The 25,701-nt window shown below is 38.3% G+C and overlaps 3 protein-coding genes across 4 annotated transcripts in view; all 3 read right to left on the bottom strand.

The window, feature by feature from the left end:
- Positions 1-1,323: 1,323 nt before the first annotated feature.
- Zip88e (Zinc/iron regulated transporter-related protein 88E) lies at positions 1,324-7,875 on the bottom strand. Its single transcript, XM_076431392.1, has 4 exons — positions 6,521-7,875; positions 3,914-4,256; positions 2,468-2,635; positions 1,324-2,338 (listed from the first exon to the last, which is right to left on the bottom strand). Exons 1-4 carry the CDS (start codon positions 6,877-6,879, stop codon positions 2,129-2,131), a joined length of 1,080 nt encoding a protein of 359 aa, XP_076287507.1. The 5' UTR covers positions 6,880-7,875; the 3' UTR covers positions 1,324-2,128.
- Positions 7,876-7,902: 27 nt separating this feature from the next.
- LOC143212524 (uncharacterized) lies at positions 7,903-13,859 on the bottom strand. The gene is made up of 5 exons (XM_076431391.1): positions 10,746-13,859; positions 10,565-10,685; positions 9,878-10,029; positions 9,680-9,817; positions 7,903-9,071 (listed from the first exon to the last, which is right to left on the bottom strand). The coding sequence occupies exons 1-5, from the start codon at positions 10,833-10,835 to the stop codon at positions 7,908-7,910; spliced, it is 1,665 nt and encodes a 554-aa protein (XP_076287506.1). The 5' UTR covers positions 10,836-13,859; the 3' UTR covers positions 7,903-7,907.
- A 140-nt stretch (positions 13,860-13,999) lies between these two features.
- The window catches only part of LOC143212523 (LON peptidase N-terminal domain and RING finger protein 3), a 57,010-nt gene continuing 45,308 nt past the window's right edge, over positions 14,000-25,701 (bottom strand). The window contains exons 4-9 of one of the 2 annotated variants that reach the window (XM_076431389.1): positions 21,178-21,372; positions 18,866-18,962; positions 18,247-18,446; positions 16,598-16,899; positions 16,041-16,248; positions 14,000-15,560 (exon numbers count right to left, since the gene is read on the bottom strand). In XM_076431389.1, coding sequence (XP_076287504.1) covers positions 15,198-15,560; positions 16,041-16,248; positions 16,598-16,899; positions 18,247-18,446; positions 18,866-18,962; positions 21,178-21,372 — 1,365 coding nt within the window. In that variant the 3' untranslated portion in view covers positions 14,000-15,197. Of the gene's footprint in view, positions 15,561-16,026; positions 16,249-16,597; positions 16,900-18,246; positions 18,447-18,865; positions 18,963-21,177; positions 21,373-25,701 lie in introns of both variants that reach the window. The other variant, XM_076431390.1, reaches the window with a different exon arrangement.

The following is a 25,701-nucleotide window of genomic DNA, read 5'->3' as shown; positions in this document are numbered from 1 at the left end:
ACAGTTTAATATAATTTTCATTTTAATTATTCTTTATTAAAATGTCTCCCAGAGCCATTTATAGGAGAAACGTCAAAAATGTAAGGTAATAAGAACATTTAAAAACTTTCATAATATTGCATTTTTTCCAACTCGATAAAAATATTGACAAAAGTAATGTAATCGTGTCTTCGCAATGAATAGAATTTTTATTTTGCAACGTGTATAATTATTGTAACACAAGAAAATTGAAAAATTCCATAACTGTCACCAGTAAGAACTACTGCCAAAGCGATGATAGATCTTCACCAATCGCTACGCTTTATCATTTATCATCGAAGTTTCTTTGAATATTGGCCCTCGGAAAATTAATCATTATTTCTGTAAATGCTTACAGAGGTCTCGTACACTCTCGAATTAAATGCAATGCTAGTGAAACAGTCTTGGACTACAAAGTTTATACAACTTACTGTGTTATACTTTGTTCGTCCAGATTATCGCTCTTGTCATTATCTTCGAATTATCTCTGAAATGCTTGAAATCTAAAAAGAAGCACTGATAATCTCTTTGTATTGCGCCCGCCATCTTGAACCGATCAAAAAATCCATCTGTTATCTGTCAGGCCATATAAATCTATACAAAACGAGAATAAGTATTATGTTTAAACTTTGAATGATTTTTGACTGTTTATAAATGTGTCATAAGGTGAAAAAGGGATCCACTATTTAATTTTTAATTTTTTATCTTCAAGCCCATTAAACAAATTTCAAGAATTTTACAGATTTGAATTTCTGCACAATTTTTACAGATTTGAATTTCTGCGCAATTTTCAAGTTTTACAGATTTCTATTTCTGCACAATTTTTAAATTTTACAGATTCGTATTTCTGTACAATTAAAAAATTTTACAGACTTGGATTTTTGCAGAATTTTCAAATTTTACAGACTGCTATTTCTGCACAATTTCATTTGAAATTTCTGCTCTAATAATTCATGTAAAAAAGGGAAGGAACTCATCAGATATCCAGAAACGTAAAACTCATTTTTCACAAGATGGATCGAGCTAACCTAACCCAACATGCAGGCAGCTAGTCATGGTTCCCTAAATTTCGTGGCAGTGCATGGACCTGAAAGTCTTCATCTCGTTAGAAGTTGTTGCAGTGAGATATTGCATTACAAAGTATGGAACCACTCGTGCACTATTTTGTTCTTGAAAGTTGCCTACCGAGTTCTTAACAAATTTCCGAGAAATTAGTTCTCGGGAGTGATGCGCTGAATATTTTCACGATTGTTGGCTCATTCAAATTATTCGGAAAGAAAGTACATTTTTATTTCATTCCTACCATTCACAATTGACTTAAAATATGTCTAATACATTTTTCTTGAATTTCTATCATTTACAGTCGACTTAAACATTTCTGGTTCATTTTTATTCAATATTTCCGTTTCGTACAATTCTGTAATGAATCTCCAATATGGTTGAAAAATTTGAATTTGTAATAAAGCGACAATTAGCTGCGGGAGCCACCAGTTTAATTTTTCAATTTTTCCACCTAATAGAAATTTGCATATGTTATGAATTTTTCAAATCGAACAGAACCATTTTAATATTTCTCTGCCACATTTTCCAATGTCCCATTTGCCAGACATAAAGATTGCACGGGGAGAGAATCGCCGTCGAGTAGAACGACGTATTGATTTCGTTAGAATATTCTATTTTCAAACTTTAAAGTATGTATTATATTTTCCTCCATTCAACCCTTCTATTATTCTGACACGACTCTCCCAATAACGTTACACGTACTTGCTCTTATATTTATACAGAAACAAGAATAGCTCCCTGTCGCAATTTATTTCAGACGTTCCCTTTATTTTCCCCTCAGTTTTTGCGCGATGGCATTCCAATTTATTCGGACCTGTAGATTTTAATTTCATTCGATTTAACGCTGTGATAATCGGGCACTGAAACTGCTGAAATGCTTTAAAAAAATAGGGTAGAGGTTCAATGCCCCGCAGAGGAGGAGATAGGCAATTTTCTGGGATCGTACATTATGCTTAAATCGAATATTTACTGGGTTTTAGCCTGGCTTTGTTAGTATTAGAGGCTCGTATCTTTTGTAAAGAATTTATTATATCACTGATTTCTGTCATCACCCGCCTACATAGTTGTTTATCACAAATATAATAATGAAACCGAGCACCACAGAGAAGAACTGCATGATCCCAGCAGAACGTCTTTTGCTCTTGTGCCATCTTGCTCTTTCCCTAGGTAGAATTTCACTGACTGTCACGAACAGCAGCGATCCTCCGGCTAGACCTTGCAGAATTGGCAAGCAGACCTTCAGCCATTCGTGTTTCATCTGTAACAACGAATAATTCTCGAATATATTATAGATAAGAGAAAAAGAATAAGAAATTTTCTACCACCAACATTTTCGGCAACCATGGAAAAGTAGGATTGCTTAATTAAAAATTGAATGTGTACATACCCTAAGCATTAGCATTCCGATTCCAATGCCAACCGCAGACCCGGCAGAGAAGGTGAATATCGCAAGCACCAGCCTGAAGATAGAACTATTCGCGCCGGCTAATTCCAAGCCTAAACAAAAGCCGACGACGAACTTGTGCGAGGCCACTGCTCCAACCAAAAGTAACACCTGAAATCAAGAGACACAGATATTTCTTAACGCTAGATTTACGGGACCGGTCGAAATGACGAGTTCTAATATTCTTTTGCGATTATTAAGATTGTAAAGATGCTTCCCTGAGGAATTATTTACCGAATTTATTTATTGGGGTGTACAATACAAATGGGTGGTTCCCGAGATGATTTGAAGCAACATTTTCCTTTGCAAAAATGGCGTCCGCGGCTTTTTTAAGGAGTTATTAATGAAAAACACGACTGTGCCAACACGCGTCTAGGTCACGCTCTGATTGGTCCGTGTTTTTCGTTAATAACTCCTTAATAAAGCCGCGGACGCCATTTTTGCAAAGGAAAATGTTGCTTCAAATCATCTCAAGAACCTCCCATTTCCAGATGTTGAATTTTGGAACACCCTGTATCCTACAGGAAAATGGCCAAAAATTTGGACAGACACATTCTTGTTACGTTTACAAAATAATGTGACATAGTTATTTCAAAATGATAAAGAACTTCCCTATTTACATTTAGAGATATATGGACTTGTTTTGGATGGTTTTCGAACACGCTGCGTATATATCATCCCGAACCGATCAACGAATATCGCGAAAGAGGATAGAGTCAGTGAGCGAGTGATATGTGAGCCTTCAAAGGGAATAAACCGTACTAGGATCGCATACCACCGTTTAATCATTGCCATACCTCGAATCTATCATGCTCTATTCTTCATCCATGCAAAATGAAGGACACGCTGCATGAACAATGGACACCCCCGCCCACTTGACCAAAATGGTTTTAACGAATGTCGCAAAGTCTACAAAAATTCGCAAATGTTTATGCAAATATCACGAAACAATTATTATGTCCATAGTAAATATAGATAAGTATAAATGAAAAGTTTAGACATCACATACTGATTAATTTCAAGTATTTAAAGTGAATTGTTTATTTATTTGTTCTTCTTAAGTTATAAAAATTCGTTTCCACGTCCACTTGAAGCGTTAAAAAATTATATTATTATTATTATTATTATTAACCTAACCTAACCTAACTTTATAGATCTATCTTATTCACCCATTTGGTCCATACTTTCTCTCTCTCTCTTTCTTTGTCTCACTCATTCCTACCCTGACGTACCCTGTTCGTATGCTAATTATCACTAACCTAATTATCGCATCCTTTCCTATTCCCTAACATTTGTTTTCAGTTTGGAAATTATATTATATTGATTGTGCCACTCGAGGACCAAAATTCGGGGTAACCATCCCCTAATTAAATATCGCCAATCACGTACCTCCGAGGTTGTTTTCTGTAAACCGATCGCCTGCCCCTCGAGCATCGAGTGCACGGTGAGCGCCAGCAAAAGGCCAACGAGGCTGGTGTTTGAATTCGGGCAGGGCTCCGAGTGATTACCGTGGCACAACAATGTCTCCTCTTCGTGAAAACACGACGGGGGTGCACCCGGTGCAACTTCCACCGCCCCGTAAGTGCTGTTTTTCCAACCACCGCTCATTCCATTCCCGTAATGATTCGCCTGGTACGACGTATTCGGATTATACTCCGCCGGATAAATACTGCTGATCGGTTGGCCCGACGTGGAGTAATTCGCCTGGTGGGAATGGGGCCTGCAATGATCTCTGTAACAGAGAAAAATTCCGCAATGCTAATTCGCATCAGAATTAACGATCCGGCAAGGGATCTGGATTTTGAGCGATTTGTTCGGTAAAATGAGCGGTTCTAGACGGAGTCTACTGGTTGGGACTCGTCCCCCCACTCCACCTTCCCCTTCTATGCCGCTATTCCTACCGACTTGTCCTCCCTCTCCATCTTTCCCCGCGCTTTCGCCCGGTCACGTGACGCGTTCCGTCTCTGTCGCGCATTTCTAACCTAACGTGGCAGAGAGGGGGTAACTTTTCCCCTTGATTTGTGCCCCTCCCCTCATTGGGCAACTCCCACGACCAGGGACATACCACGGCTCCCTTCAAGGTAAAAGATAAATCATGAATAAATTTTTGTTACTTGAACCAATGTAACAATAATTATTATATTAAGAGTATTAAGATCTTACTTTAGTATATTATTTTTTAGAATATTATTGTGGTATTATTATTAAATTTGCAAAGTTGCAAATTGATGGATCGGAGAAAAGAAATTTGAACCGGAGGCGGCTAAAGAAAATGAAAGGGGTGTCAGTTCGCGTACATTCATGGTGTTTATTGAAAAATAAATCGATCATCCTGACGTAACGAATTAACTTTCATTCAGTTCTTGAGGATGTAGGTCGGATAAAAGAGTAACATGATTAGCGGGGAAACAGACAATAGCTTCTATCGAGTTCCTTATTCGCCTTCCATTATCAGAGGTTTACCAAAGACTTGAGCGGTTTTATTAAGTGGTTTAGAGTGAAACGTTGAATTTTCACCGACGTGTATATCGAACGGTCGACACTTTGATACGGGAATGCCTGGAATTTGTCTTGAACTAGTTCAACTCCTTTAGTTCTCGTTGTTCTCTGCTCATCGTAAGTCTCATCACTAGACTCCGGATTTTATGCATTTATAACAAAAATGAGCGAGTGCAATTTAAAACGGTGAAAATATTAGAAGATTTTGGGAGTATTAATATATTATTTTCATCACATTCAAATTATTTATGAAGAATATTTTATATTTAGCTCCTGTATCTCTTGCAATTGATGCACAAACTTTCTATTTTGCATAAACATCCAGAGTCTACTTATCACAAATATGTTCTAATTTTTATTAGTTCTTTAATCAGTTGCAAGATTATAGAAAAAGAACTGACACAGTTGAGTAGTGAACAAATGAATCATAAAATTATATATTTAAAAAAAATGTTATTTAAAGTAATAATAACATTGGATTATTAAACAGTATCAATCTCAATTATTATCTGAACCTATCTACTTAAAAAGAACAATTTGTTTCAAGCTTTAAATAGTCGTCTATGTCATCGATCACACATTCGTAAACAATCATTGTGAAATATGCAATTCTAGGGCAGATAGCATTGTTGCAAATAGTGTATCTCACATGTTTACATTTCACAGCCCGTTTACCAAACACAGAGTATCGCCATATTATTTTAGAGACTATAACTGAAATACAGCTTTTATTTAGGGAATTTATTTTGTTCTAAAGGATTTATTAATTTATTCAATTTCAAGAATATCGTAATATTGTTTTTAATGTAACAAAGTCATTAAGCGATGAAATCAATTTTTATTCTATCCCTGCTTCTCAGAATCGATGCAGAACATTTTATTTTGCATAACGATCTGCAGTCTAGTTATGACAAAAATGCAAAATACAAAATTGTTATAACATTGAATTTAAGGACATGGTTGTACTATTTTCGACTTTTCAGAATTATTGAATGAGTACATGTACTTTCAACTTGTCAACATTATTGAAGAGTACGTGCACTTTCACACTTTCACCACGCCTGTTTTTGTCTTTCTATTCTGCCACTACCTGTACGAAAGCACGAAAGTAGCGGGAAGGAAACGGGGTAAGAGGAACGGAAAGGACATCTGAGTGGTCAGATTTCTTGCCCCGTTCCCTTCCCGCTACAATTCTTCCGTGCTCCGCACAGTACAGATTCCCAAATTACCAGTGGACCGAATCCCCCACTATCCACAATTTCACATTGCCCCTACCGTGCTGTGCCTCACGTGACAGCGGAGATACGGCCTCCTATATCCCCTCCTAGTCTCCACAAACACCTCTTACACTCCACAAGGCTTAGTGGGGAGAGTTGCAAGTTGCCCAGGCTTGCTGTAGACTCTAATTATCTTCCAACATCAACCAAAAAATCCCCAAAATATGGTGTAGCAAATCCAAAAGAAAAAAAAATCCGAAATGTTGCAGTGTACACATACATCCTATTCCCGCCATATCGGCCGTCGGTGCCCCTACTGCTCGCCTCGGGGTCGTGATCGACCCCGCTGCCCCAGACATAGTGTATAATCTCGTCGATCAGGTACAACAAGAGAAATCCACAAGCGAATATCAGATCCGCATAGTCGGGCATCAGCTCTCTCGACTCCGGTAGCATATGAAGTATGCAGGTCGCCAGCAACACACCACCACCGAAGCACAAGGTGCAGGAAAGCAGCAGTCTCTGTTGCAGCTCTCTGACCCGGGAGACGAAGCAGACGGGAGCAACGCCAACGACGAAGCTGCCCACCCCGATGGCGATCATCGAAGCAAGCTTCACCTGGACCATGGTGATCGTCATTCTTCCGCCGCGAAATGACGACCCGGTATATCTGGACTGTTCACTGACACTGGCAGCAGTACTCGCCCCGATTGACGCTAATCTAGAGCCAGTGATAAGGTCAATCGGTTCGAGAGACGCGCGATCTCACTCGAAAATCGATTATCGGGGAAATCCGAACGGGAACGAGCGTGGCCACAGTTTCGGAAAGAGTGATTGCATTATCATCTGTCAGCGACTATCACTGGTGCGAGAGGATTCGGCAAAGTGCGGATCGAGAATGGCGAATACCGTCGCGGAACGTGCTGGGCCCCGGAAACGTTCACGAGAGGACTGGAGAGTTTTGCTTCGCGCTGATAAAGAGGGGTGATAAGACGTGACGTCGTTGATCGCCTTGGACTTACCTATTCTCGGCGGTTATCTGCCCACGAGACAATCGATGTACTTTGTGGCAATCGACACGCTCGCTGTCGTCGCAGCGATGGGATCGAGTGCGGTAGAGCCTCGGCTCTTCTCCCTTGCGCGGAAGCGTAGTTGTCTGTGGAATTGTATACCACCGGGAGCATTTTTCACGTTAGCAAATTTAGGGTATCAGCTTCTAGCTCGTTGCGATGGCTAGCGATGGGATCGAGTGCGGTAGGACCTCTGTTCTTGTCTCTTGGACAGTTGAGTGTACTCTTGTTGAGCATTTTTCACATCAGCGAAGTTAGGGTGTAAGCTACTAGTTCAATGCATCTAGCGATGAAATCGAGTGCGGTAGAACCTCGGTTCTTGTCTCTTGCACGAAACCGTACTGGTCCGGAGATATTGCTACACGTGCGAAATAAAATTGCCACAGTTCCTGCTAATAATTTCGATAGTTTATTCCAAATATTTGTCAATTACAACACCAAATTATCACTAGTTATTCCAAAATCTCCAGTCAGTCGAAAATTTAATCAATCCAATTCACAATTACACAGTTACATCTTGTTCGAATCGTTATACTATTGACGAAACTGCAGCTTTCGAGTACGATCATCGATTCACCACCCTGTCGAGTCTATGCTTTAGAGTTTACTAGGATTCCGTTTTCGAAATTCATACGGATTGGAGGCGCTACCGACGCCATTCTCATCCAATCTCCCTACAAAATTCGACCCCAAAGACCTCAACACCGCCATCTTGTCCAACAGTTTCTTCCTATTCTTCAGCTGATGCTCCTCAGCATTGATCCTCTGCATACCCTCCTGATAAATCCCGTATCTCTCAAGATAATTCACCTTGTCCCCATCTTTCTCGACCTTCTTTTCACTCTTCTCCAACTTTGAGCTATTCTTCACTTTCACCCCAGTGCAAGAGGCATTCGAGCCGACAGACTTAGCAGTCAAGGGCTCCGACTTCTCAGACAGTCTATCCAAAGTCTTCCTGTTGGCACTCTTCAACACCCTAGGACGGTCCACCATCTTTTTCTCATCCTTACCATCGCCACTACAAGATTTTCTGTCGATGTTAACGGGGTTGTAATCGAACATGCTCATCGGGCTGCGGATGTTCTTCAGGCTGGCCTCGATTAGGTCCGCAAAGTCGAAGTTATCGTCCCTGATTGGACACGGATCGGCAATTGGTAGCTCTGTCGTGCTCAAATTCGTCGATTTACTCTGCCTGATCTTCTTCCCTGTCTTCTTCGACTTCGCTAGAGAAGATTGCATCGATCCGCACTTCTCGATCGCGGCAGAGCTACCGTGAGTCGGCCTCTTCGCTTTGTCACAGTTAGGTCGATCCTCCAGCGCTCTAATTACACTGCTACCAACCTTCGCGTCAGTCCTCCTAGGCTTCGCTTGTCTCTTGTCAGACTTCGAGCCCAATTTGTTCGGGAATTTATTTATCTCGGGATTGTGCACTGATTTTGTTACTTTCGTGCTGCTCTGCGCTGTCTTCAGACTCTTTCGATCACTCGTCTGCAGGGATTTTAGTGGAGGAACTTTCATCTGAGGATTGATCTGCGTCTCATATGTCGGTCTTGGGAAATTAGGTTTTTTTGTAATGGGATTCTGGATCGGATTTTGAATCGATTTTCTAGGAGCATCCGGAAAAGGTTTCCTCAAGGTCGGATTCGTGGTCGAGTGGGATTTTGGTTTCGATGCTAGAGTCGAGACTTTTAATGAGTTCTCGAGTTTTGTGCTCGGCTTTGCGAGTGACGGCTGTTTCGGAGGCTGACGAGACCGAGTTTCCTGAAAAACGACATGATTTTCAATTAAACTGCTGATGGGTTTTTAGAATGTTGAGGGGCAAGTTAGGATGAGGAAATAGTTTTGGATTGATATAATGCTGTACCTAGGAGTAGATTATTACTGGAGTTTACAGGACGGAACTTGTTAAAATTGTTTCAACATTTGTTTTTCGGTAGAATATTTTTAAGTTAATTTTTAATATTGAATTTTTAATAATTTTTAATATAGAATTTTTAATAATTTTTGAAGATAACTTTAATATTTTTAAAATCGATGTTGCAAAACTTCTAGCCATTTTATTTCTAACGATATTATGCAAACCTCTTTACAATAAGAAATTTAATTATTATTTAATTATCTAAGTATTTCATATGAGCCTTCAAAAGTCCAGATTTGTATTCGAAGGAGTGTTTAAAAGTACACGTTTGCGTTTACAATAATTATTAATAAACCTACTTAATTTTTAGAGAAATTGTATAAACAATAACGAACAAAAAACTTATTGTTTTTAGATCACGTTAAATATTTAAATAGTAAATTACGTAAATTAAATATTTGACGTATGTGAAATCTCATTTTCGATGGTTCCGGAATTAATTAACAAATACCTTCTGTTCCTTCATTAGTCCCCGTATCTGTGTCAGCCGGAATAGTTGCTTCCAATTAGTGGATAATTTATCGTCGGTGTTCGTTAACGACGTGTACCTCTTGCACAATATTTCCCACACGAAATTCTCGTCAAAGATCTAAATGTTTAAAAATAAATCGGGAGTACGTCTCGAATTTATTTATTTAATTGGTGTTACCTCTTTGGAGGCGTGTGACAGTGCTGTTAAGTTTACAACGTCGTTCACTGTCAGATAGTTGACCAACCTTGCTACAGCGTTCTTTGGCAGCGTCAGAAGAGTCTGACTTGGTTTAGAAGCGATGTTCCTCACGTGCTTCAATAAATATTTACCTAACAAACGGGGAACAATTGCGTGAAAATTCAAATTAAACTGTATTTATTTACATTGGTACGATTTTAGTCACTAAATATTATTTTAATCATTTTCCCCGCTTCGTTCCGCTAAGTTGGGCGGTGACGTTCCCCCACTACTTGACACGGTTCCCACGAACTGCACGTAGTGGGGGAATAAACTCATAAATTTGTCAGTCCTGAGTTAATTGATATTAAACGGAGCTGAAATAAATTTTAATCGAGAGGGAGAGAGAAATAAAAATAATTAATATAATTTATTATTGCTCAGAAAGTTGACTTCCTCGAAAAATTAATCCAGTAATCTAATGGTCAGATATTAATAAAAGAAAAATAGTAGCTACCTTTAACAAAAATAAGGAATTGAGTGAATGCAATATTTCTTAAAATTCTATTCTTTTGTGACCAATATTGAAACATTAATATATTAAAGAGGTTAATAAAAATTTTAGTCCTGCGAATAATATCGCCGAATTTTTGAAAGGATATTTAAAGGCAACGAATCTCGAAATACCAAAAGCTCGTTGAATCCCTTCTTGCAAATATTTATCTCGCTCGAAATCCACAAAATTTGAGGTTTGCACGAGTGGCGTCTTATGTGGACCATGCGAGATCCTCCAAATGTACAGTATCACCTGCAAAACGTATCGAGGTCGACAAATCAAATTTGTTGATCAATGCCTGATCGTTAATACCTTGTTACGGATTACTTTAAGCCCGTAATAATCTCTGCTGGGTGATGGTGCAACCGAATACTTCTCCAGATACTGAATCTCATCGTTCATACTCGACACGTCAAAATTAGGCCAGACTCCCTTTCATCTGAAGTTCCTTCATATTCACATTGACGCGAACTATGAATATATTAAATTTCGACGTGTGTGAAACGTCAAATTTCTATTTTAATAACTTGTTTGAAAATATTGAAATAAATATTGCAATCTACTAAACCAAATTTCTATTAAAATTCACATTAACGTTGCAGCCTCGACTTGCAATTTCTTATTTTAAACAAATTTTTTCTGCCCTGATCACAATTTTTTCATGAATTTCGTGACAGCTATTATCGCAAATAAAAAAATAATTTGTTTACGTAACCGGAGCTGGGACGGGAGAGATTGTTTAACGGGAAGAATGAAAAATATATGTTAGTCTGAGACGTTCAATTTCGTGACATTTTTATTACAATAATTCCATATGAAGAGATGAAGATAAATATAGAAATGTTGAAGTAAAAATGGAAAGTTGTGTGACATTACATACTATTTTGTAATGTATATTATAACAATATAGAATAGGTAGGCTATACAGTAATATCACAATGCATGATTCACAACTTCGTAAAAGTCTAGAGAGGAGAATATAAATCTAAAACGGAGGTGTCGCTCGATCAATTTTTTTTCCACGAGATCGACAACGCTCCTTGTTTATCGATTAGAAAACGCGATGAAAAATGTGTGAGAATTTTTCCCCGGGTTCACTCTTTTCGTACAGTTTTACACACTTGTTTGTTTTTTCTTCTTTTTTTGTGGAAAATCGGAATTACGTGTATAATCGAGAGCAGTTCATGCCAATTTGTTTAAACGATCGTCGTTGCTCGTTACAATAAATATTCGAGTAATCGACGACGCTAGAAGCTAATAGTTTTGTGTAGACAGAGTGTACCATTATTTTTTTTCTTCGTTTATAGTGTTTGGTACTCTTCTTAACCGTAATAGTAATAAGAATAGTAATTAATAACAAGAGTAATGATCAATAATCGTGACAACAGACACATATTAATTTTTTCGATTCTTTCGTTCTTCACGGTTTGATTGCATGATTGATATGACGTTCCTAACATCTCGAAATAACCGCTATGATCTCTCGGACACGATGTACTTAAAAAACCGCATGAAAATAAATTACTATACGCTACCATAGTCGAGAAAGTCTTATGAGCGACGGAATAAACTTAAAGGCTCGTATTCATAACACTGTATTATCACTAAACGATACACCTTTGTTCGTACAGGGTGTCCTACAAATGTATTTCCTTGGAAGGAGGGATTCCTTAGGTCATTTGAAATAAGTTTCTCCTTTGCGAAAATGTTCTCCGAGGCCCCGTTCTGGAGTTATTAACGAAAAACGAATTATTCATCCCGCTCATAGCTGACGGACTTCGCCCCAGCCAATAACAACGCCGCGCTCAGCGAGACCCGCCCCCAGGCGGACTCCGTCCGCTGTGGGCGGGGTGATTAATTCGTTTTTCGTTAATAACTTCTTAACAAAGCCATGTAGAACATTTTCGCAAAGGGAAAAGTTACTTGAAATCACCTCAGGAGTCATCCTACTAAAGTACAACATTTTTGGGACACTTTATATATCGACGAATTCTTTTTGTTAAAATTTTCGTAAACAATGATTCTGTTCAATCAGATGACAGATGATAAACACAACGAATAGCGGTATACTTGTCACGCTTATGCGAATAAACATTTCGATACTCCCACCTCTCGCATCCCTAAATTTAAACAATGATTCCATTATTCCTTATTGATTATTTCTCAACGTCTTATATCGAAATATTGCCAATTTCCGATAAGAGTAGGAAGTTATTAATATTATAATTTTGATTATAAATATAGTTCATTTGGCGATTGTCTATGTAGTTAAAAGAACTTATCCCTTAGAATCTTAGAATGTTCAACGAATTTCGTATAACGTGAGTTGCACATCAACAAGTAAATATATATTATGTATGTATATCGTTTCTAGGAGAATGGTTAATTGATTTTTCTTTTTTTTAAAAGTAGTGTAAAGGAGTATGGTTCGTTCTACTAGAGCGTTTTGAATACAGGCCGAACAGTATAAAAAATTGAGTTTCATGTCATTGCAAAAGCGTTTCGCCACACGAACTGGTCGTTGTTGGAAATAGGTTTCCGACAAATATGTATGGCTGTGAGTCGCTGAGAGGAAATTAGGCGATCTCATCGAAATGCTAATCCTTCCTCCTCTAATTACTAGTTTATGTTTTTCGATTAACAAGTCCCCCATTTTAATTAAATTATTGAGACATTTTTACAAAAATTTGAAGTTAATGGAACGATGGTGACCAAATTTTGATGCACACTTGGACTGTAAAGTTTTTCAAAACGTAGAAAAGTTCAAAATACTATTTTATTTATTCTCTCCTGTGATATTCTTCAAAATAAAATTTCTATACAACTTTAAATGTTTAAATTGCAAAATAAAATTTCAATTGAATGTTACAACTATTTTGAAAGCTTCTTCCAACGATTTCAATTTTGTCACCATCATTTTTTTAAATACAATTTACTAAGTTAAAAAATGTCAAAGAATATAATTTGGTGAAGACCTAATCTTGAAAGATTGATTGAATTAAAACATTGATCTTCAAAAACTGGTTGAATTAAAACTTCAATCTTGGAAGATTGATCGAGTTTGAACGTCAATCCTGAATTAATTGAATCTTCATTCACAGACGTTTAACAACAATCAAGACTGTCAAAGATCAAACTAATTTCTTTAATCAGGACTGAAAGAACGTGCCTAATCGAAAAATTCCCTCTTCGAACAGCCATAAACGTTATCATTCCTCTACAAACATCTCGCTCTCAGCAGACTCACTATAAATACAACATCCTCGCTCGTTGTATCTACAGACTGTTCTGTTTAAACAACGCCTTACAAACAGTTCAAAATATATACAAACTGTTATTCCAACGATCATTTTAAAAAAAATAATTATGGTATCAAGACTGTGGTTTTTATGCATTTATGATGGTAAACGAGTAGTTGTAATTTGAAAGAGTAAAAACATTACAAGAATTTGACAATATTATTTTTAACTTATTAAACATTAAAGATCCAATTGATGAATGAATACCATTTTTATCATGCACAAAGATCCACGATATTGTTAAACAATAAACAGTTGAAGACTAAATTTGTACATTTCCTGCAATTCTATAAAAATTCTACGCTGAACAATTTGTTTACAGTAATGAATGATTAAAATAACAAATCGTTTACATTGTTAACTGTTTACGTTTCAGCGTGCTTGTGTGGCCAGAACAGGCTGTATATGAGTATAATATCCACGCGATTCATTAGAAGGTACAAAATTTCAAGTCGGGGTACGATCGAAAACGTAAGCGTGAAACGACGTGCGTACCTCTGATTGCAACATATTACATGCTCGTATGTATGTACGTGTGTATACATAAATGTGTGTATACATATAGATATATATATGTATGTATAATAGACTATTCTGGAAGAACAGATTTGCGTATTGCAACAGCGCATAGAGGATCGTGACGCCTTACCAAGGTGAACGATAACTATAGTACGAGATATGTGAATATTTTCAATTGTTCATCCGAATTATATATTATTAATTTTACTATTTGCTGTCAACATTTGGAATTTCTTGATGAGACGCACCTAGAGAATTGTCGATGTAAATTTGCATAAATATCCTCAGTCTAATAACATAAGTGTATCTCAAAAATATACGTCCTTGAACGGAGTGATTCCTGAGGGCATTCGAAATAACTTTTTCCTTTGCGGAAATGTTCTGCGACTCTTCGTTCAGGAGTTATTAACGAAAAACGAATTATTCGAAATGGAAAACGTTGTTCGAAATGGTCTGGGGAATCATCCCTTTTAATTACAACATCTTTGAGACAGTTTGTACAAACTTTTCTATGCTTGTCTACGCTACTTGGATTTTGTCAGATGTCAATATTGTTAGCTCTGTATTAACCGTTCAGAAAATCTTCTTGTGACGAGGTTCCAACCCTATTCGTTCGCCACGATCGTTATCGTTCCGTCGATAAGGCGCTCGGACGCGTAAGTTTAGCGAGTACGCGAGGTACTCGAATTAAAACGTAATCAACGGGATTTAAGTATAAGAAGAAAGATCGGAGGTCGACGCATCTGAGAAGGGGCCAGCGGACAACGAACCGCTGGACGCCCATCGCCTTCCGGATATTAAATATCGAGTAAAAAGTGGCAATCTTCGATAACCCTACGTCACAAGTACTTTGTACATCGAATGAAAGTTGAATCCCCTTTTGTTCGCCGCGGCGTTGATGATCTGTGAACGATGTGTCCCTGAGGAGCCGTCGGTTCTTCATCGTTTAGGACTGTTGAATAACTGACACCGTCGTCTCAGTGATTCCACCACCGTCTCTGCATATACTCGAAGACGTTGTCGTCTCTTCTGATGGCGCAGGAGCTACTGTCAATTGTCTTTGCTCCATGTGGTCCAGGGTCTTCTCGATCGCTCTCAATCGCTTCTCCAGGCTAGTTGTGCCTAGGATCCCTACTTGAAGCTGAGGTCCCAACGGTAAGATTGCTAACAACCACCAAGTCCATGATGGCCCGTCTGGGAGCCGGGGCCAATCCTCTTCTGTGTCCGGCATTCGACCGAATACTCGCTGGATTTCTGATTGCTGTGACGAGGACACTGTGTCCCACCATCTTCTTCCCTTTGCTCGCACCTGGAACAAAGATTAGGTCTTGTAATCGTTGTTTATCCGAGCCTTTCAATCCTTAGATTAGGTAGCTTTTCAATCCTTTAAGCTAGTATAATAATATTTTTTTACATGGTACCCTATACATTTTCTTGGATACTTTCGTAGAATGTCAAAAGACGAATCCAACGAGTACAATGACCATACTGTTCCAATCATTCAATCTGGAGATATCCGCATCTGGAAGGAACAAACCTAATCCAAAACCTTACCTTTCGCACACGACTATCTTGAGACTGAATGATCGGAATGGTATCGTCATGGTACTCGTTGGATTCGTCTTTCAACGCTTTACGTGAATATCAAAGAAAATATATAGGGTGTTCTATAGAAAAATATTAGATAATTCTCTTGGAACACGAACGGCGAAGGAATTCAGACGATTGTCGGTGAATACGGTATCGATTAGAATTGTATTTTAGCAGAGACTTACTGTAAATGTCCTACCTTATCGTGTAGCTCTAAGAGGCTCAACAGTTGGTCCTCCTGTACCATTGTATCCCTCAAGAATTCCACTTGAGCGGTATCGTAGCCGTCCCTTTCACCCCCAGAGATAACTCTAAATCTCCTTCCACCGACTGTGCTCAGTATACTACAACCATCTTTTAACAGAACCCTGTCCCGAATCTCGAGCATGGTGCCGTACTCCGCGTATCTGAAAGAAACCATCAGTAAGCACTAAATCTCTCATCACTAAACAATTAATTCATTTATAAACTACAACTGGCTCGTTTGCAAAGATTTTGTTACGCAGCTCCTACCAAAACATATTCGTCACGTTGTCCCGATTAAAATGAGCCCAAACACGGTACAATTCGGACTACTCTGTGGACAGTTCGCATAATCGAGGTTCCACAAAATCGTGGATCAGTCGGGCAAATCTGAACCGAATTGTATCGTGTTTGTACTCGTTTTAACCAGCAAAATGTCGCGAATACGTTCGTACAACTTTCATAGAAAAATAATTAAAAACAAAGTCAAAGAAGAACTTTTTCGAAAATCACCTTTTCGTTCCCGTCGCTTCCCTGTTGAGGCAAGCGGCGATTCCAAACTGACGGACCCCGCTTTCGACGCATCTCCGGACCATGAGCCTGTATCTGGGCTCGTAGACGAACAGAGGGCACGCGACACAAGGAAACGCAGTGGTGCAAACGAAAACTGCGATCTGCTCGCTGTCGAGAAGCCCCAGACCCTGTGCAAGCTCCAATCGGTGGCTGGTCGCCCTCGACGCGTACTCAGCCGGCGCCACCGTCTTCAAAGCTCTCTCCACGAAGTCCGTCACTGTCTTCTGGCTGCTGGCCAAGTACTGAAAGTTAAAGGACACTCCGGTTAGTCGGGCAGAAGCTTCGTCCTCCAAAGCTCTCGGAAAGATTCCGACGACGGGGCCTCGTGACTTCTTTATGAGACCATTTCACTCCTGTTTTATGAGACTTAAAATTTATGGAGACCTCGTGAACACATTTTTGAGAGGGATTAAATTCCGGGTGATGAAAGTAAAGGCTTCAAGCTGCAAAATGACACCAGGTAGATTGTTCTACGATCTTTATTTTCAAAGTTACAACTGTTTAAAAGTAGAAAGCTGAGGTGACCGAAACCAACAAATCGTTTCTAAACAATAAAAACTAATGAGCAATGACGTAACGCAATTTATTGTTACGTAGGACCGTAGGAAATGTAAGACGCCGCAAAAATGTCCTGAACGTCATTAACGAATACTCGGTAATGATGCCACGAACACGGAACTTGAGGACAGCCGTGTTGACCGCGAACAATAATCATTGTAATCCACGAAATCGCTAACCACGAGGAAGTATTACGGCTTATTTATCGACAGGTGTTGCCCGGGGTTCTATGGGGGCTATCGCGTTCCCTGTCTTTCGAGATTAACGATTCGTGACTAACGAGCCCCGTTTACGAGCCGAGAAAGAATTCTCGAAACCGAGGAAACAATGTATACAATGTTAACGTACAAAGAATAATAATCTGTGAGCTGGAATAAATTTTACACGAGCGAGAATCAATACTGTTTTATGCGGAGTCGATTTCTGCGAAACTTGTTATCGAACGAGGGGGAGATTATGGCATTAATTATAACTTGACTGTGGATCGTTGTGCAGAACAAAAATGTTCGAAGTCAAAGGTTGTTATTGTAGCTATTATTATTATTTATGTCCCAAAAGTGTACTTCCTTGGAAGGGACGATTCCTCAGATTATTTAAAACAACTGTTTCCTTTGCGAAAAGGCTCTCCGTGGCTTCGTTGAGGAGTTATTAATAAAAAACGTGGACCAATCAGAGCGCAACTAGTGTGGACGGGCCCCGCCTCGACCAATGAGAAGGCCGCGCTCAGCGGAGCCTATCGCGGAGGCGGAGTCCGCGTTTTTCGTTAATAACTCCTTAACGGAGAGCCGTAGAAAATTTTTGCAAAGGATAAAGTTACTTGAAATCAACTCAGGAATCATCCCTGTTAAGTACAAGATTTTTGGGACAACCTATATATTTCATTATAAAGTCTGTATAATGTATTGTAGAGTCTTAAAAGATTTTCAATTGGCGTATTGTGCAACCGTGATGTTACACAATTAGTGGAACAATGGAGTCAGAGGGGTCAATATCTAATACGATTATTGTTAATTGATGCAAATGTTACTTACATCGGCCAGAGACGTGACGCACAAAGGACAGACTGAGGAATAGTCCAAGCATCTGTCCAGACACATCCAACAATACGTGTGTCCGCATGGTGTTGTTACGGGTTTCCATAATAATCGACAGCAGAGAATGCAATCTAATTCACCTGCCGTGCCGCAGGAGAGGGGTGGGAGAAGAGTTTCGGCGGGTCTCGTTTCAAGCCCTGAGCAAATACATGATTAGAAACAATTAGACAATGCAAAATCGTCAACAATTTTAAGAAAAAATTATTACATTAACTTCACGAACTTGTTGTTTATTTATTCAATAATAACTACATTCAAAAAATTTTGTTCAAGACAAGATTATGACATTGATTTCACGATCACCGACTTCAAAAAATTGTTGTTTATTTCATTCAATAATAATTTCATCAAAAAAATGTTTCTATTTATTAATTTGTTTATATATTTTTTTGTACAAAATGTGTTAACAGAAACAAAAAGAAGTTGCTCCCTTGAATTTATAATAAATGCATAATTGTGTAAGCTTTTTTTTTAGTAAAACATATAATTGTACAAAATGACGTGTCTGAACTATGTATGTAGTAATTTTTGCTATAGTACAGATGTGTGGACTCACTTTTCAGTTTTTCTATATCTTGGTACACACGATCCAGGCCAGCCTCCAGCTTAGTGTTGTGTGGTGCTGCGGTCGACAAGAGCCTCCTGCTAACAGTCTGCAATGAATCAACAAGCATAATTGGATTAGGCGCGAACTTTAATCTGAAATTATTAGGATTGACGGAGTGGAGATCCTATTCTTTGAAATACAATTCGTCTTTATTCGCCGAGGCATCACGACGAGGCATTGTGTAAGGTTTAATAGATCGCGTTACACAACCTAGAAATCTTGTGCAAAGCTAATTTCCCGATGCACACGTAAAACCTAATTTGCTCCCTTAATGCTGGATGGCTTCATGAGATTCTCACTATTTTCATGAGTACTTCTATAATGCTGTCTCGACTGTATATTAAAAATTATAATATTACTCTACAAAAATAAGACAAATTCATTTAGACTTTCAGCAATTTTTGCTAAAATTTCTGCAATTTAATATATGATCAGGCTGCTCTCTTTACTCTACCAAACTCAAAATTTGTGCCTTTCTCCTATAAATTATGACGTATTTGGTATGCAATCCAGTAGATTTGTACCCGGGGCTGCTGCAGATCGAAGTTTCGATCCTGTAGGATCAATGGTTCAGGAGTTATGCTTGCTTAAAGTTGAACAATCTGCAGTGTTTTTGACAAGTAAGCGCGCCGCCATATTGGTTTGTAGTGATGTCGCGCGCCGCTTACTGAGTTGGTTAGTGGCGGAAGGACCAGCGGTTCTGCTCGGTAAGCAGCTCGCGGTCGTCACTTCAAACCAGTATGGCGGCGCCCTTACATGTCAAAAACACTGCAGATTGCTCAACTTAAAGCAGGCATAACTCCTGAACCATTGTCCCTAAAGCATCGAAACTTCGTCACAAATTCTGAGTCCGGTAAAGTAAAGTTTACCCCATGATTATTATAATTATTGCTAAAAAATTTATTGGTATTTTACCATAAAGTTATTCATTAAAATGACACGGTCCAATTCTGGGAATACAGTCGCACTAATAAATATGCACTAACAAGAAGCCACTTGTAGTCTTTTTATTACAGAAGCCACTTTCAATGAATAAAAGAACTACTTGTGCACGCGACTAACAAGAAGCCACTTGTAATCTTTTCAAGAAGAAGGTCACTTCTAATTAATAAAACAGATACGTTTTTTAATCGAAAGAATATTCAGTAATTTTAAGGAAGATGAAGTCGTTGATTCGACTCGTTTTGTTCGCCATCATCAAACAACCGAGCTACACTGTAATTAGCCGCGACGTGCGAAATCAAGACAATTGGATGAGCGATTACCGCGGTGATTTATAATTAAACGTGGGGAATGATTATTGAAATGCTTGAGGAGCAACAAAAAATAGACACAACATCCGCGATGATTGGAACAACGGATTTATATAAGTTTCAGACACGGAGAACGCTTAATTACTATTCCGGATCCTGATCTACCACTGTCTATAATAATTGCAAATTGGTTGTTAAGCACGCACGATTCCGTAGCAAGAAGTGTCGTGTCGTGTTAACGCGATCTATAGTGCACTGCTCTCGTCGGTACAAATAAATCAATTGATCCGATGTATAAAAGATGTCGTTAACGTAATTAAAATACTGCGCTCGATTGCGGAGAGACAATTATTTATTCATTAAGAAGATGCACAATTGCTTTATTTTCCTAGATCTTTCGGTAAATGTCAAACATTTATGTACATAAATGATTCTACATAAAAACTGTAGCAATTTTTGAATAAAATGTTCAATTCCATTTTTTAATGAATTTTTTAATGAAATGTTGCATTTTATTATGCAATAAAATGTTGCATTTTATTATGCAATAAAATGTTGCATTTTATTATGCAACAAAATGTTGAATTTGATGATTCAATAAAATGTTGAATTTCATTATTCAATAAAATGTTGCATTTCATTATTCAATATAATGTTGCATTTCATTATTCAATAAAATGTTGCATTTTATTATTCAATAAAATGTTGCATTTCAGTATTCAATAAAATGTTGCATTTTAGTATTCAATAAAATGTTGCATTTCAGTATTCAATAGAATGTTGCATTTCATTATTCAATAAAATGTCGAATTGTATTATTCAATAAAATGTCGAATTGTATTATTCAATAAAATGTCGAATTCTATTATTCAATAAAATGTTGAATTCTATTATTCAATAAAATGTTGAATTTTTTAATAAAATGGGGAATTTCATATTGTAATAAGATGATGAACTTTTTAATGAAACGGACAATTTTATGAAAAAATAAAATGGCAGGATAAATACCTGTGTGAACTCGTCTTCCCCACCACTGCTGTTGTCCTCGCAGTCCGAACCTTGAAGAACAGCTCGCCGATTTCTTTTCGGGTTCATCAGCTGATGTCTACTCCTCGTGCGAGTCGCACCCTCGGTTAAATTGTATGGTGCACGGGATGGTGCATTGTAACGACGATGGCCGACAGACAGCACTTTGTACAGCACCTGGAAACAACACGGAACCGCGTCTTTTGTAATTCTAATGCATCCGCAACGGAGAAAGCTCCGCTCTCCCGTGTTCTTGGCGATTTGCACGGCCATTCGCGAATATTGTTAACACCATAAATCGGCGTGCTGCTCGATTGCTCAATGATGTCTATGGAAATGTGTCGGTGCCATTCACAGTCGTAAATCTTTACACTCGAAGCTATTCTAATGAGTCATTTCTCTGAAAAACAATTCTGTGGGATCCAAAAATATTATTATTCGACACAGAATGTTTTACAAATTAAAGAAAGGGAAATGTGACATATTTAAATTTTTGATAATTTATAAAAAGAAGCGATTGGAATTGAATTTCTCATAAATATACTTTTAATTTTACTATAGCATACTACAGGGTGTCCCAAAATTCGTGAAAATCCCGAAAGGGGGTGGTTCCTGAGACCATTCTAAGAGACATTTTCCTTTGCACCAATGTCAACTGCGGCTTTGTTTAGGAGTTATTAACGAAAAACACGGACCAATCAGAGCGCGCCCTGGCCCGGCGCGCCACGCCGCGCCGGCAAGCGAGTGTCGGTGGTACGCCGCGACATCGCAACGAACAAGAGTTTCTCGATAATGTGAACCCTCTCCGATTTTGATGAGCTTTGGATATGTTGTCAAGACCATGATTCTGAACAACATTTCTCCTTAGACTTTTTGGCGATCGGCTTTAGTTTACGAAATAAGTAACTTGTAATTGTAAATCGATCGATGTACTATCTGAACTATCTCCTCTCCGATTTCGATGAGCTTTGGATACGTTGTCCAGACCATGATTCTGAACAACATTTCTCTTTAGACTTTTTGGCGATCGGCTTTAGTTTACGAGATAATCGTAAAAAAAGAGAAGAAGCAGAAACTGATTGAATTAAAAACTCACGTATTCAGCCGTAAATCCATTTGCTGCTTCGAAATGTGTGTCACTGGGTCACTCGGTGACGAACTGCACAGATGTCTTCAGGTACACGGCAGTACCGAAAGCCAAGGGACGTACGGCCAGGTCGACGAGCTGCACAGCCGGTGGTAGAAGGCCTAAGGGATGCGCGGTCAAGTCGAGGATCCAGAATTTAACTTTCACTTTCGAATCGATAAATAATTCGTATGTTTATTTCACACTCACAATCACTGGTCACATTTGTCAACACATAGTTATGCACTAATAATAATTGCCATATCCCTTGTACTGCTGCACAAATCACAACAATCAGGTAATGCAATCACTAGACTGCGGATTTCATGCATTTGTAGCAAACACGAGTAGGTGCATTTTAATACAGTAGAGAGATTAAAACAATTTCAAAGCACCATAGTATTATTTTCAACTTCTTAAAATGATCACAGTGCGAATCAAATATCTGTCTGGCTCCTGTCCCTTGTAATAGCGGCAGCCAACATTAATTTTGCATAAAGATCCGCAGTCTAGTGATTAGTTTAAATATCAATATCAAAAACACAGCTAATAGCAACCGTTAGTTTTGAATTGACAAGTCTTTGGAGATGTTCTCTCTACCGCGGCTCGAACGACACTGATTTTCCTCAAGATTTTTCTAAAGAATTTAGGAAGGGCATTTAGAGTGTCGAAATTCGAAATGCACGCTGTAGCACGAGAACGACGGGACGGTTAGACGAAAAACAGAATGCGAGAAGGACCGCTGTAAGCTTTGTGGCAAACACATGTTTAGTTTTTCCTGCAGGTTGGTACGCAGAGTCGATGGGTAACTGTTCGAAAACGTCATCCGTCCTTTTACCCAGCAAGGGGTAAAAATGTCAGGTCAGCGTAGCATCCCTATTGTCCTATACCTTCCTTAAGAAACTTTCTAAAAGAAGGACAGACGACGTTTTCGAACGGTTACCCATCGACTCTGCGTACCAATCTACAGGAAAACCTAAACATGTGATTGCCATAAGTCTTAAAGCGGTCCTTTCCGTATCCTGTTTTTCGTCCAACCGTCCCGTCGTTCTCGTGCTACAGCGTGCATTTCGAATTTCGACACTCTAAATGCCCTTCCTAAATTCTTTAGAAAAATCTTGCGGAAAATCAGTGTCGTTCGAGCCGCGGTAGAGAGAACATCTCCAAAGACTTGTAAATTCAAAGCTAACGGTTGCTATGTATTAGCTGTTTTTTTGACTGTGATATTTAAACTAATCACTAGACTGCGAATCTTTATGCAAAATGAATGTTGGCTGCCGCTATTACAAGGGACAGGAGCCAGACAGATATTTGATTCTTACTGTGATCATTTTAAGAATTTGAAAATAATACATTGGTGTTTTGAAATTATTTTAATCTCTCTACTGTATTAAAATGCACCTACTCATGTTTGCTGCAAATGCATGAAATCCGCAGTCTAGTGATTGCATTACCTGATTGTTGTGATTTGTGCAGCAGTACAAGGGATATGGCAATTATTATTAGTGCATAACTATGTGTTGGCAAATGTGAACAGTGATTGTGAGTGTGGAAAAATTTCAAGGCATCTGTGTAAAATAAACATACGAATTATTTATCGATTCGAAAGTGAAAATTAAATTCTGGATCGTCGACTTGACCGCGCATCCCTTAGGCCTTCTACCACCGGCTGTGCAGTTCGTCGACCTGGCCGTACGTCCCTTGGCTTTCGGTACTGCCGTGTACCTGAAGACATCTGTGCAGTTCGTCACCGAGTGACCCAGTGACACACATTTCGAAGCAGCAAATGGATTTACGGCTGAATACGTGAGTTTTTAATTCAATCAGTTTCTGCTTCTTCTCTTTTTTTACGATTATCTCGTAAACTAAAGCCGATCGCCAAAAAGTCTAAAGAGAAATGTTGTTCAGAATCATGGTCTGGACAACGTATCCAAAGCTCATCGAAATCGGAGAGGATTCACATTATCGAGAAACTCTTGTTCGTTGCGATGTCGCGGCGTACCACCGACACTCGCTTGCCGGCGCGGCGTGGCGCGCCGGGCCAGGGCGCGCTCTGATTGGTCCGTGTTTTTCGTTAATACCTCCTAAACAAAGCCGCAGTTGACATTGGTGCAAAGGAAAATGTCTCTTAGAATGGTCTCAGGAACCACCCCCTTTCGGGATTTTCACGAATTTTGGGACACCCTGTATACATATACATATATGTATACTTTTTTAAATTTTTAGTAATTATTGAACCAAAGAAAAAGCAAAAAGGATTGATCTTCTAAAAAATACAATAAAATACACTTTTACCATTTTTAGTAATTTTAGTAATTTATGAATAAGGAAAAGCAAGTATTGAATTTCTCAAAAACACCATATGCCAACTTTAAAATTTTGTAACAACTTTTTTCACTGACTTTTAATAGTACATTGCAAGAAACAAAATTAGAAATATACAGACAATGTGTACAACTGTTTAACGCATAAATAATTTGAGCGTTCATTAATTTATTCATACTCCTTAAAATTTTCTGTGTAACAACTATAATCCCAACAGCAACATTACTCCCATTTATAATTTCAATTCGAAAAATATTACGTAACCATTGGTTCAATTAAAACACAGCAACATAAATGTAAGCAACATAATATTGCAAAATATTGTTTAATGTCAGCTAAAGAAAAATATATTGTTTCATGAGAACTTGGTTGATTCAAAGCGTTCGAGTAATGGAAGATTAATGTTGTTCATTGTTGATTCGTAACACGGTTCCATCGGAGACGAAGGAGTATTTTATAATGGGAAGAAAGTGGCAAACATTATTTTCCCCATAGCATAAACGCTACGCCAAAAGAATGATTCCTCGATCTTACATAACTACCGGTGCAACTTGCGTCAATGATTCCAGCAGACTCTCTGTTACATAATGACCGTTCGGAATTAAATTGTCTTCGTGCCTCGTTTCGTCATTAAATATTGTCTTACTCATTCGATCACTATTAACTCGTTTTCGTGGAATTTAGTGTTTCTCGGAATTCTACTAAACAATACCACCGAAATTTCGAAACTCGTGTTTCGTAACCAGTGTCTGGCATAAGTGTCCGCAACGCTGTCATATAAACAATAACTGTCTTTAAACATTAAATATTTTTTTATTTAAACGTTCCATTTATTTTATATATTTGATAGAAACAATTCTACAACAATTTCATTTAGTTATGTGATAATAACAAATCTACTACAGACAATTTTTTTGGAGACATTTTTATTTGTAACACTTTATCGATTTTAAAAATTTTTTCAACAACACTGTTTCTTAATTTATTCTTTATTTTATAATGTGTATTCCTCTCTCACATCGATTATTAAAATTCTATATGAAATTAGGAGAATG

Source organism: Lasioglossum baleicum, chromosome 10 (assembly GCF_051020765.1).
Source record: "Lasioglossum baleicum chromosome 10, iyLasBale1, whole genome shotgun sequence".
Taxonomy (NCBI): Eukaryota; Metazoa; Arthropoda; class Insecta; order Hymenoptera; family Halictidae; genus Lasioglossum; species Lasioglossum baleicum.
This window is presented reverse-complemented; position numbering and strand designations above follow the sequence as displayed.